This window comes from Conger conger, chromosome 3 (genome assembly GCF_963514075.1).
Source record: "Conger conger chromosome 3, fConCon1.1, whole genome shotgun sequence".
NCBI classification, from domain to species: Eukaryota; Metazoa; Chordata; class Actinopteri; order Anguilliformes; family Congridae; genus Conger; species Conger conger.
Window position 1 is genome coordinate 44,407,995 of NC_083762.1, and position 12,940 is coordinate 44,420,934.

At 39.6% G+C, this 12,940-nt stretch overlaps 1 protein-coding gene across 2 annotated transcripts; it reads left to right on the plus strand.

Moving 5' to 3' along the window:
• The first annotated feature begins 310 nt into the window (after window positions 1-310).
• Window positions 311-3,167, plus strand: atp5mc3a (ATP synthase membrane subunit c locus 3a). Of its 2 annotated transcripts, none has more exons than XM_061236263.1 (5): window positions 311-371; window positions 595-689; window positions 1,565-1,642; window positions 1,867-2,057; window positions 2,536-3,167. In XM_061236263.1, the coding sequence occupies exons 2-5, from the start codon at window positions 651-653 to the stop codon at window positions 2,648-2,650; spliced, it is 423 nt and encodes a 140-aa protein (XP_061092247.1). In that variant the 5' UTR covers window positions 311-371; window positions 595-650; the 3' UTR covers window positions 2,651-3,167. The 2 variants fall into 2 exon arrangements, with proteins under 2 accessions (XP_061092247.1, XP_061092248.1); XM_061236264.1 differs by having other exon boundaries at window positions 340-386.
• Window positions 3,168-12,940: the final 9,773 nt, after the last annotated feature.

Here is a 12,940-nt window from a genome sequence, read left to right on the forward strand (position 1 = left end):
AACATAGATGAATAATATATATGTAACATTTATGTAAACAATTCCAATAATCAGTCACAATTTGTGTAGGTTGCACTAGACGCAAGCAATTATGTAATGCAATACAATCCCATTCATATCAAATGTATATAGTCGCTCTGAAGAGACTTAATTTCAGAGAATGTTCGTAATCGGTGTTATGTTTATTTTATCAGGTATAAAGTGATCAGAATTTAAGTGCACTGCTTTTGTTGCTCTCTGTTGTTACTTTCTGCTTTTTCAATAAAGTTGCAATGAAATGACCTTGCCTGGGCGGCGTAAACCACCATCCGGGTTCTAAATAAAGTTGACGCATGCGTACTGCGCGTTCTGTGGTTCGACCTCTGCTGCCGGTAAGTGAAGTGAAGGTACATAGAGAGCCGAAAACTTAAAACTGTACAATCGTGTGTCATCTTCTCTAAAAACTGTATTTAGTGCCAGACCGATCCCGTCCCCGCATAGTATGGGGGCAGGAGTATGCTCGGCCTTTTTTTTGTAATTTCTCATTCATAATTTACGCCGGCAAACCTCTATTGACCTTAGCTAACATTGGCTAATTTTTGCTTGTATTTTCAGAGACAGACCCGGGTTTCTACCAAGTTGGAACGAACCGGTTCAATAAAGAAATTAAAATGTATGCCTGTGCGAAGTTCGTCTCTACGCCTGCACTGGTAAGTGCTTTGTTGGGAATGAAAATTGGAACAGACACTGTTAACACTCTCGCAGTTTGTATTTGCACGGGCCTGTTGAACTTGAATTCGACTAGCTTGCTTGAGAGCAGCAAACTGATTCGCTGGATTGCTAGCCATTGATTGATTATAAACATCTTGCGTGTTTTGTATAAATAATCACGATAATTTGAGCGCGCTGGTATGTAGTTCAGATGACACAATGGAGCTAATTTTGCAACTCGAATCGGACCCTCCTCCCCAAACATTTGGCAAGCTAACTTAGCTTTGCTAACGAGCAAATTTCATAGAGTAGCTAGATTTGCAGGTTTCGAAATTCCAAGGTCATTCTACGCCGTAAAAGCAACTGCAAGTTGTGTGTGTGTGTTAACTCGCGCTAGAAAAGCAAATTTAGTATGAAGTCTGCATGCGGACTTTTGGTCATGTTGTATAAGTTAGGTTGATAATGTATATCCTATAACATGGGGCGTGTGCAAAGGAAGCCAGATTGCTATGGCGGGGCTATAGAGAAGCTCTACTGTAGTGTCCATGCAGTTCATGTATAACTGCTTCCTGAAAGTCCTGCTGAAGCAATCCTAAATGTTCCTCCCACTTGTCACCACCTGTATCGCTTAAATTACTTGACATCATGCACTGCACTCTCTTGGAAATCAAAGAAAGCTTAGTTGTTGTTTAGTAAGGTTCTACTTTGACTCTAAAACAACGTGCTTAATTTTAATAAGTCAGTGTGAATGTTACTTAACATTTGAGTCCTTTGCGCTCACCTTCATTCTTCGGAGCAAATGCACAGCTCAGTATAGGTGTCTTATTTCAGGACGGCGTGTGTCACTCTGACATTTCCATTGTTTTGGGTGCAGGTGCGTGTTGGCTCCCGGGCTCTGTGCAGGCCCCTCTCTGCAGCTGTCATGTCTGGACCTCTGACCAGAACAGGAGAGGTGAGGAATCGTATTTCTGTCTCAACCCAGTCGATTGTCCTTGAAAGTGCTTTTCATTGCTGGGCTGCAACAGTGTTGTAATTTCACCACAGAATACATGTTGGCCCAGATTGAGTGAGTTTCAGGAACTTTTCACAATGAAAAGCTCAAGTTACTCCTCAAGTGTGTTATCGTGAACTTGGTGTTGATGGTTCTCTGGTGAATCAATTTACCTTTTTTTCCAGGCTAGTGCAGCCCTTCTGCCACAGAGCGGCCCGTCTCCGCTAGCCCTAAGAGGCTTCCAGACAAGTGCTGCCAGCCGGGACATTGACACTGCAGCCAAGTTTATTGGTGCTGGTGCTGCTACTGTTGGAGTAGCTGGATCTGGGGCCGGAATCGGAACCGTGTTCGGCAGCCTTATCATTGGTTATGCCAGGTGAGGGCTCAGTCTGTCTCCTGCTTTAAGGCAGTAATACCATTCATAATTTTTTCCCTGTCAATTCTAGCTTCAGCATATTTGTGAAACTGAAGGTGGTCGATACAGTACATGAAGAATAGATTCCCTTTTTTACCTGCCTGAGGTTGCACAGTTTGTATGCAAATAATCCTATTTGCAAATGCTTGAGATCTCTGATAAACAGGCTGTGCCATTTCTTGCAGTACTGTGTTTTATTGGATGTTGTATAAATCGTATAAAGATGTTTTGCAAGGAGCACTGCTGAATTGAATTCCACCTTAGTTGGACCAAATAAATTAATTAAAACGCTGTTCACTCGCAAGCCTCCTCTGCTGCAGTTCTGATGTCATGCCTCTAATGTGTCTAATGAAGTGGTGGTATTTCTCTGTGACATTTGGAGACACTTTGGATAGTTGACCAGTACATGCTCACTCTGGCAACTGTTTGTCCTCCACAGGAACCCTTCTCTAAAGCAGCAGCTGTTTTCCTACGCCATCCTTGGGTTCGCCTTGTCTGAAGCCATGGGTCTATTCTGTTTGATGGTTGCATTCTTGATCTTGTTTGCCATGTAGAAAAATCCCCTATAGTTGTAAACATGCATCTAAAGTAAGATATAATGGTATTTCACAGTGGCTACCAAAATTGTTGTGTTTATCGTAAAAGCATACTTTTCCACATTGAACACTGTCAAACCAGACATGTACAAATGTAAGCAAATACAGAATTAAAATGCATGTATTTGACTATTTAAAAGAAATATGACCGCTAACTTTTGTATTTTGGGAATCCTGTTTTTCTTTCTACGGCTACAGCTGCATGATCAGCTTTCAAGTGTCAACTGGCCATCTGCAGAAAAGAGCTGTGCATATATTCTGTACAGTATATGAATCTAGAGCATTTATTCCATACATTATTTTCATTGTTGAAAGCTGTGAAGATGAGCAGGGTAGATCCTCTATGAAGGTTTTAACTGCAGGTCAGTTGCAGTATGTTTGTGGGATGAAATTGCATTAAGGCCATCGATTGCCAGATCATGCTTTTGTAAATCGCATTAATAAATTTACACCCCCATCATTTACTGGTGCTAAATTGTCTTGCGTTAATTATTTTTAGATTAGTTGTGAGCAACCACAATTTCCTTGGTGTTGTTTGTATGCTTAAATGTGTTGGAAGTTATATTCAAGGTGTGTAGTACAGCTAATCACCATTGTGAATACTGCTGTAACACATTCTTTTGATATGGTATGCAAAATGGAGTGCTGTGGTGACTGATGTACAGTTGTGCCTAAGCATGTCTGGGCTTTAGGTAAGGTAGACTAGTTTGGACCCTGCATAAGATCATGTAGTCAGGTTTTGGGAAGTGTGTTTTCAAAGGGAAAAAGTCAGAAACCGTGAACTTGCTTTGCACTTAACTATGTATTCTGCACCACAATAATTTATCCTGCGGAAATGATTTTAAGTAAAGTCATTTAACCTGCGCGATACATTGTAATGTCTTTGAGGTCTAGGGAGTTGCAGGCCTTAGTTGGTATGCTCGCGAGATTTAGTGAGACCCGTGGACTTTAGCCCGCAGAAAGGTTGAGCACTGCTCTGTGTAAATGGAATTGGAAGTGGTGGCAGTTAAAACACTGCACAATAAGGCATAAGCATTGCCGACAATGAGTTTACTGGCAGAATTAAATTTAGATCACTATGCGAACGCTAGCTGGAAAGGGTATGGTATTGAAACCATCATTGTGTGGAACTATGGGTATACCCACTGAACTCAATATGTGTACACCAAGGGTCAATGTGAATTTGAATGTGAATTTTTTGTATTCGCCAGCAATAGATTTATGTAAGCCTGTTTGCTTTTGCTTTGTAATGGTTAATGTCAAACTATTATTTTTCTGGTTAATTGTTCAGTGTTGAAGTGCTAAAATGCGATTCAGTAACTGTCCACACTTAAAAGAAAGCCAGAAAACCATTATAACATATACAAAACCATCATAAAATAAATGAACAGTCCTGGTATAATTTAAATGTTTCTAACAGCATATGGAGGAATAATCAAGGTATTTTTCTCTTGGATATCATGAATTTTAACAAATATAATTCAACAAATGAAATCCCTAGGTCATTTTATGTCATATGATGTTAGTCATGTGATATTGGATTACATCACAAATTGGATACCTGTAGGTGTCTGCCGATTGAGTCTGGGCTCTTTGTAATACTTTTTTTTAAATCCTCTTTTCCTTTCCTTGTGCTTGTTCCAATCTCTTATTTTATGTTCTACTGGAGAAGATGAGTATTAAAAAAATGGGTTTTTTTGTACTGGTACTCAGGGTTCAGCTTTCGGTTCTCAACCCCACACCAGATATAATGTCGGCCCCTGCTGATATCTATGAATTCCGCTCAAAAAGGCAGTTTTGGTTTCCCCATTGGGATCCATTCATTTTTGACAGCAAATTAAAAATACATCTGCTCATGTACTAATTATAATTCTGTATTCTATCAGAAAGAAAAATGATTATTTTTAAGATATGATTTTTTTATATTTTTGGACTGTAATATTTTTGCACCCTACTTGTAGATAAATTATATACACAGTGCACACGGTTAGGAAAAAGAAGCCAAATTCTGTGCATTTCTAATGTGTGGTTATGGCAGCAATTTACAAGAGCATATCAATATTGATTGAGGTAGCAGTTTAGCATCATATTCATTGTTTCTTTACAAATCCATTGTGCAGGACTACAGAGCCAAAAGAACACAAATTGTACCACTGTCCAAATACTTAGACTGCACTGTAAAGTACCAAATTTGCTATGTTCTTGAATAAAATGTTTTAAAAGGCCAAGGAGTTACTTTAACCAACTTATTAAAATATAAATTATAAATATATATATAATATATGAAAATTCCCGCTTCTATGTTTTTCAATTTCTTGACATTTTAAAAATCGTAAACATCACTGATCCATAAGGTTTGTATAGCTACAAAATCTCAGCAGCTTTGTGCTCTAAACTGGACAAATGTACAGTTTGTGTTTAAAAATATGATTGAATAATATTGAGATATTTTAAGCATCCCAGTACCCTCTCACCGCAAGAGTAAAAAAACTTTTTTAGGTATTATTTTTAGACTTAACCTCCTATCCACTTAGAGGTTTGATGCATTGTATGTTCAGAGATGCTCTTCTGCTTACTACTGTTGTAATGTGTGGTTATTTGCATTACTGTCATCTTCCTGTCAGCTTCAACCAGTCTGGCCCTTCTCCTCTGACCTCTCTCATTAACTCAATGCATTTCTGGCCGCTGAACTGCTGCTCAATGGTTGCTTTTTGTTTTTCGCATCATTATCTGCAAACTCCAGAGACTAGTGTGCGTGAAAATCCTAGGAGATTAGCAGTTTCTGAGATACTCTAACCATTACATTACATTACGTGGTATTTAGCAAAGTGCAAATCAATCACAAGAACAAGTGCAAAAGTAGACCTGAGAGGACAGTACAGTTCCGAGTCCTAGTGTAAACATACAGAAATTCAGAACCCTTGAAGAGTACAATCAACATTCAAACTAGCATACCACTGTTGGCAGCTAGAATACAACAACAGCCAATAAAAACAATACCTATACAAGTAACAATATCTATACATAAGTGCCATTATGGTCTAAGGCTAATCACAGTGATTGTGAGTTGGGGAGGGAAAGGTGTAGTCTGAAGAGATGGGTCTTCAGTCTGCGCTTGAAGGAGGTCAGAGACTCTGCCGTTCTGACATTCACCGGGAGGTCATTCCACCACCGTGGGACCAGGACAGACAGCAGTCGTGAGCGTGAAGTGCAGGTGTGGCGAGGGGGAGGCGCCAGACGGCACGAAGTGGCAGAACTGAGGGGTCTTGTTGGTGTATAGGTCTTGATAAGGGATTGAATATACACAGTGGCTGATCCTTTAACTGCCTGGTATGCGAGCACCAAAGTTTTAAATTTGATGCGAGCCATAACAGGCAGCCAGTGGAGGTTGCTGAGCAGGGGGGTGACATGTGAATGTCTGGGAACATTTAATACCAAACGGGTTGCACCCTGTCTGCCACCAACAATTATTCCACGGTCAAAGTCACTGAGATCACATTTATTCCCCATTCTGTCATTTGGTCTGAAAAACAGCTGAACCCCTTGACCATGTCTGCATGTCATTATATGTCATTTGTTATTGCCACATGATTGGCTGATGAAATATTTGCAATAACAAGCTGGTGTACAGGTTTACCTAATAAAGTGGTCTGAGTGTATATTACTATTTATTTGGGTATTATTCAGACCTGGGTCAAATACTTGATCGATCTTGCCTGGTGGAATTGAGCCAACCAAGAGGACCAGAATGCAGAGTTATTTCATATGTTCCAATATACCGGACCAGCTCAGTAAAGCATAGAAAAGTGTTGCTGCAATTAAAAGTTGTTAGAAAGGAAATTAATTGGGTACAAATAAAATAGGCTATTTTTATAGTGCTACTTTTGTTATTTTTTTAAATTGACAATTAAGGAATAGAATGATCTCCTGAATAAGAGTAATCTTATTCATGTAATCAAATCTGTTTTGTACCAAACATCCCGATCAATCAGTGCCAGTGACTGTCACATTCTGGTCAACTCTACCTTCGCCAATGGCCATATTACATTACATTACATTACATTACTTAGCATTTAGCAGACGCTCTTATCCAGAGCGACTTACAACAAAGTGCAAATCAAACACAAGAACAAGTGCAAAAGTGGACCTGAGAGGACAGTACTGTTCCGAGTCCTAGTGTGAACATACAGAAATTCAGAACCCTTGAAGAGTACAATCAACCATATGAGGCGAGTCAAGAAGAAGGCCATGTTGTTCAACAGGTCACTCTTTTTACAAATGAAAGTATTACATTTCAGAGGTATTTTCATACATTAAACTCAAATTTTGGAGATTACTAATTCTAAATTCAAGTGCACATTTTTTTTCTTTGTAATAAGAAAACATCAGAATTTTGGGCTATATTGTGGCTTGTGGCACAATTTTGTTTAATGGACCCACCCTAGACTCTGATGTTAAGTCAGCACTGTGTGCAGGACACAATATAATTGGTCATATCCATATCTCCTTATGCGAGACGGGTGCGTGGACCCAAAATGCACGACTCAAACCATAGTGTAGTAAAGTCCCGTCAGGGCTTTATTTGGGGAATATCCAGGGAACGTCGTCAAAAACAAGCAATGTTCATACACGTAAATATCCAGCCAGAAAACCAAAGCGTAGTACCGAGTGAGAAGGCAGTCTCGTAGTCGGTACACCATGCGGGAAGTCCGGTAGCCAGGAAAGCTGTCAGTGGGGCAGAAGTACAGGCGGGTCGTAGGCAGGCTCAGGGTCGATGATGGCGCAAGAGTCAAGACCGAAGTCGGGTCGGCTCGGCTCGGCTCGGCTCGGCTCGGCTCGGCTCGGCTCGGCTCGGCTCGGCTCGGCTACTCAAGCGCTGCACTGACCAACAGGAGGCAAACAATTTCACACAGACATGACATTAAACTGAGCTTATATGTAGGTGTAGACAGGTGTAGACAATTAGTTTGAGAGCAGCAAGAGAATGGAAATCAGGTGTGGAGGATTGACAAGTTAACAAGGTAATTAGTAATCGTTAGTAATAAACCTATCCTGCCCTAGCATTAGTAAATTAGTAAATAACATGCACAAGAAACGTAAGGTAACATGAACACGATTAGAATGTTAGTATTACCCAATCCTGATCTAGCATTAGTAGGTTAGTAAATAGACAAGGGAAATTGAAACAATTAGGGTGTGAGTGACAGAAAGGGAGAGAGAAAAAGCAGGAATGCAAGGTTTGCAGAAAGACACAAAAAAGTATATGCTAAATCAATGAACAGTACAACATAACATGGAACATAAATTGTGACATAACCAGTTAGCAAAACAATGACAAACTATATAACATGACATGGCAAGTCTAACAATTAAATCGTAACAACTAAACCTGAAACATAACATGACATGAAACATAAAAACGTGGTGAGACTAGACTAACATAATACGTGACATGACAATAACATAACCAAGACAATAACTAAACATAAAACATGACATGACAAACATGAAACGTGACATGTGCCTGTAAGAGCGTCTACCTCTGGTCAAACTCAAGCTACAAATGAAATGTCCTTCTCTAATTCCATGGGTGTTTGAGATTAAATGGTAGACTGCAGATGTAAGATGCCATATGTTTCAGAAGATCACATGCTTGTTTGTACTCTCCAAAATAGACAGTGGAGGTTGCAGCAATGAATATAAACACACAAACAAGTTGGGCATTTCGTAAACTTCATTGGAATCTAGTATGTAGAATCATGTCCTCTTTCACTCAGTGTGAGACCTGTGTTGTTTCAGATGCCTTCTCAGTTTTTTAAGAATTGTAAAGAAGTGGGATTGTTTGATAAATGAGCTAGTCCATTCGTGCATGTCTTGAAACAGGTCACAGAAGATTCACCTAATGATTGCCTTGTAAGGACAGATTGTACTGCTCTATGTCAGCTGTCAGAAATTGAGCTGGTCAAGCTGGGTATGAGCTGGTCAAGCAGCATGGCCAAGCTGGTCATAACAGTTGTCTAGCTGGGTATAAACTGACTAGTGCTGGTAGCTTGTGTGAGTTTAAGCTGGTCAAACCATGTCAAGCTGGGAGCTGTTCTGAACTGGCCAACCAGCTAAACCATATTGAGCTGGAAGATGTTCTGAACTGGTCAACCAGCGACCAGCTGTTTCAAAACCTAACTTGAGCTGTTTTTTCATCAGGTTGCTAGTCCATAACCCCTCCAATATGCTTAGCTGTTTTTGTGCCACCAGTTTTTAATTGTCATTTGATACAGTGTTAACCTTAGATGTTTCTCCGCTTGCTTTGCCACCCCTGAGAAGCAAATCAGAGCATCAGCAGGTCCAATAGCCCCATGCCCCATCCAGAGTCTACCACTAGTGATAGACTCGCTGAATCACTGCACATCACTGCAACTCATGCAGTTGAGACTGTGGTGCTGTAGTCATGCAGCTCAGCCTTTTGTGTGCAAAAATCAGAGTTTTACACACATCAGGTGAACACAGTTTAAAGAGCGCAGTGCTTAAATAAATTTTTTATTTTGTTCTGCTTGGTACCATAACATTCTGCTGTAGAATAGTTTGGGTTAAGATAGTCATGTCTGTGGCATTGGCCTTCTTAAATCAGAAGGATATAATATTTACTTTTTGTAACATAAAGTTCCACTTTAGTAATGCTCACATATGACAGCATAAAGAAAACCATACAGTACTCATTCCTCCGACTTCCTGGATTCCTCCACAGGAGTAGCATTTCACCTGCTTATTACTGTGGATTAAATTAATAAAATGTTTTATTGTGGTTTAAACACTGATTATTGATTGGGTGGTAGTTTAAAATGTCACTTCTCTCTAACTGCACAATATGTATTGCTTAATAATCCCTCATGTTGAATGTGGTGTGTGTAAATGTTAAAGAAGTACTTCAGGGTGGTTTATCCATAAATTCTTAATAGCTGTAGCAATGGACTGACATGTGTTCAACAAAAAGGCAGGAGGTGTGCCTGTAAGCAGAGAATGTAAGGATTTTGAAGACAGAACCATAAGAGTGTTTCATGTTTTAACATCAAAAGAAGGTCATAGTCTTTTTAATGTTGCCAATTAAACTTAAACTTGAATTTAGCATGTACTGATTGGATTTTTGGATATGTTACTCAATCTGTAATTTGCTAAGTATAAAAATAAAAGGTGGCACTGGTTAGGCCAGTGCAGTGTGTGTTCTCCTTACATCAGTTAAAAATGAAGCTGAAACTTTTGATTGCACTTTATTTACAGTAAGAAATGTATGGGGTAATTACAGTGAACTTACAAAAAAAGTACCAAGTAATTTATAATAATTCTGTTAATTTAATCCCTGGAAACTTGATAACATTTGCGGATTTGTACATCATCAGTGAAGTGAGTAGAGATTTCATGTTGTGCCAGGTATGTGCACAGATATGACTGGATATCCTATCTATTATCTGTTCTGTTCGCTGGATCCATTCTCTGCTGAGGTTATTGTAATTGGTATTACTCAGGGCAGAATAGATACTACAGTACTGTGCAAAAGTTTTAGGCAGGTGTGAAAAAATGCTGTAAAGTAAGACTGCTTTCAAAAATAGAAATCAATTATCAATTAACAAATGCTAAGTGAGTGAACAGAAAAAAAATCTAAATCAAATCAATATTTGATGCCTCCAGCATCAATTCTTCTAGGTACACATGCACAAAGTCAGGGATTTTGTAGGCATATAGTCAGGTGTTTGATTGACCAATTATACCAAACAGGAGCTAATGATCATCAATTTAATATGTAGGTTGAAACACAATCATTAACTGAAACAGAAACAGCTGTGTAGGAGAGTTAAAACTGGGTGAGGAACAGCCAAACTCTGCTTCCAAGGTGAGGTAGCTGAAGACAGTTTTATGTCAGAAGCCATACACCATGGCAAGACTGAGCACAGCAACAAGACACAAGGTAGTTATACTGCATCAATAAGGTCCCTCCCAAGCAGAAATTTCAAGACAGACAGGGGTTTCCAGATGTGCTGTCCAAGCTCTGCTGAAAAAGCACAAAGAAACGGGCAACGTTGAGGACCGTAGACGCAGTGGTCGGCCAAGGAAACTTAGTGCAGCAGATGAAAGACACATCATGCTTACTTCCCTTTGCAATCAGAAGATGTTCAGCAGTGCCATCAGCGCCATCAGCTCAGAATTGGCAGAAACCAGTAGGACCCAGGTACACCCATCGACTGCGAAGTCTGGTCAGAAGTGGTCTTCGTGGAAGAATTGCAGCAAAAAGCCATGGAAAAAACAAAGGAACTGGGTGCAGAAAAATGGCAGCAGGTTCTCTGGACTGATGAGTCAAAATTATGAAATATTTGGCTGTAGCAGAAGGCAGTTTGTTTGCCGAAGGGCTGGAGAGCTGTACAAGAATAAGTGTCTGCGGGCAACAGTGAAGCATTGTGGAGGTTCCTTGCAGGTTTGGGACTGCATTTCTGCAAACAGAGTTGGGCATTCGGTCAGAACTAATGGTATCCTCAATGCTGAGAAGTACAGGCAGATACTTATTCATCATGCAATACCATCAGGGAGGCATCTGATTGGCCCCAAATGTATTCTTCAGCAGGGCAACGACCCCAAACATACAGCCAATGTCATTAAGAACTATCTTCAGTGTAAAGAAGAACACGGAGTCCTGGAAGTGATGGTATGGCCCCCACAGAGCCCTGATCTCAACATCATCGAGTCTTTCTGGGATCACATGAAGAGACAGAAGCATTTCAGGCTGCCTAAATCCACAGAAGAACTGTGGCTAGTTCTCCAAGGTGTTTGGAACAACCTACCTGCCGAGTTCCTTCAAAAACTGTGTGCAAGTATACCTAGAAGAATTGATGCTGTTTTGAAGGCAAAGGGTGGTCACACCAAATATTGTTTTGATTTAGATTTTCCTTCTGTTCATTCACTTCTTCTGTTCATGCATTTTGTTCATTGATAAAAATAAACTATTAACATTTCTATTTTTGAAAGCATTCTTATTTTACAGTATTTTCCTAAAACTACTGTACTGTACTACTGTATATACTGCTATAGGTTATAATTGCACTTATGCATAATTATTTTAGTATTCTGGGTATGCTACTCTTAAAGGGTTCAAGTTTTATATATGTGATCACTCTTGGACTTGGAACTGTACTTTCCTCTAGGGTCTTCAACGCACTTGTCCCTGGATCTGATTGGCGCTTGGAGAGCATCTGCTAAATGACTGTAATGTAATGTAATATTTGGTAATCAGGGACAATGTTTGTAATATTTTTTTTTTCCTGGGGCACCTGCCCCTTCCCCCTGATCTCATGGACCACTCCATGAACCCCACTCTGAGGTCATGGACTGCTGCAGCCCTGCTCCTCCCTATTCATGCCCCCACTCTGAGGTCATGGACTGCTGCAGCTCCTCCCGATTCATGTCCCCACTCTGAGGTCATGGACTGCTGCAGTGTCACTTCGCATGGACACTTCGACACATCCTGGAGCTGGACAATTCCAGTGTTATGGATGTGACATTTGGACACAAAATGACAAACAACATCCCTCATACATGATAAAAAAAAAAGTGAATGCATATTATTATAGCACCAAGTTGGCTGAAGGGAAGGGCCAACAATGTTTTTTAAAAATATTGTTAAGCCACAAATCATTTGTGTTATGGATGTCACTCAAAAAGGCAGGTATTTTGGGAAGACTATTCACTCACCGAGCACTTTATTAGGAGCACTTTACTTTATTACACCTTTAATCATAACTGTGGGCTACAGCAGTAGAAGTCTAAATATAATTTTAATAATTATTAGTGCTCACTGAGCAAACAACTCTAAATTTTTAAGTCTAAGCCGAAAGTTTGATATCCAGGTAATGTAGGAGGCTTGGTTGAACATAAAAATAGCAATTTTGAAAATATTTATATATTTGTCTTTTTTATGAGGAGATACCAGCGTTATAGATGTGACACTATTACGTTATGGATGTCACACGTCTGAAATGCACATTGTTTGACGATCTATGTCCCAATGAAATTTTATCATTACACATTTGTTGTCATCTGAAATGGTTCTGAATATCAATTTTGACATTGATAAAACCATCTGAAATGGTTTTGAATGTTTTCTAGATGACCGCCAAATAGTATTGATTTCAATGGCAATGGGACTAATAAATCCATTTTAAAGCATTCTCCTGTTGTTAGCCTACATTTTATCAAATTTGAAAATGG

What these genes read in the sequence shown, in the direction of transcription:
- atp5mc3a (XM_061236263.1), top strand. Translation starts at nt 651, where the DNA reads ATGTATGCCTGTGCGAAGTTCGTCTCTACGCCTGCACTG. An exon ending in TCGTCTCTACGCCTGCACTG is followed by an intron (nt 690 to 1,564) that starts GTAAGTGCTTTG and finishes TTTTGGGTGCAG; the next exon opens with GTGCGTGTTGGCTCCCGGGC. An exon ending in CTCTGACCAGAACAGGAGAG is followed by an intron (nt 1,643 to 1,866) that starts GTGAGGAATCGT and finishes CTTTTTTTCCAG; the next exon opens with GCTAGTGCAGCCCTTCTGCC.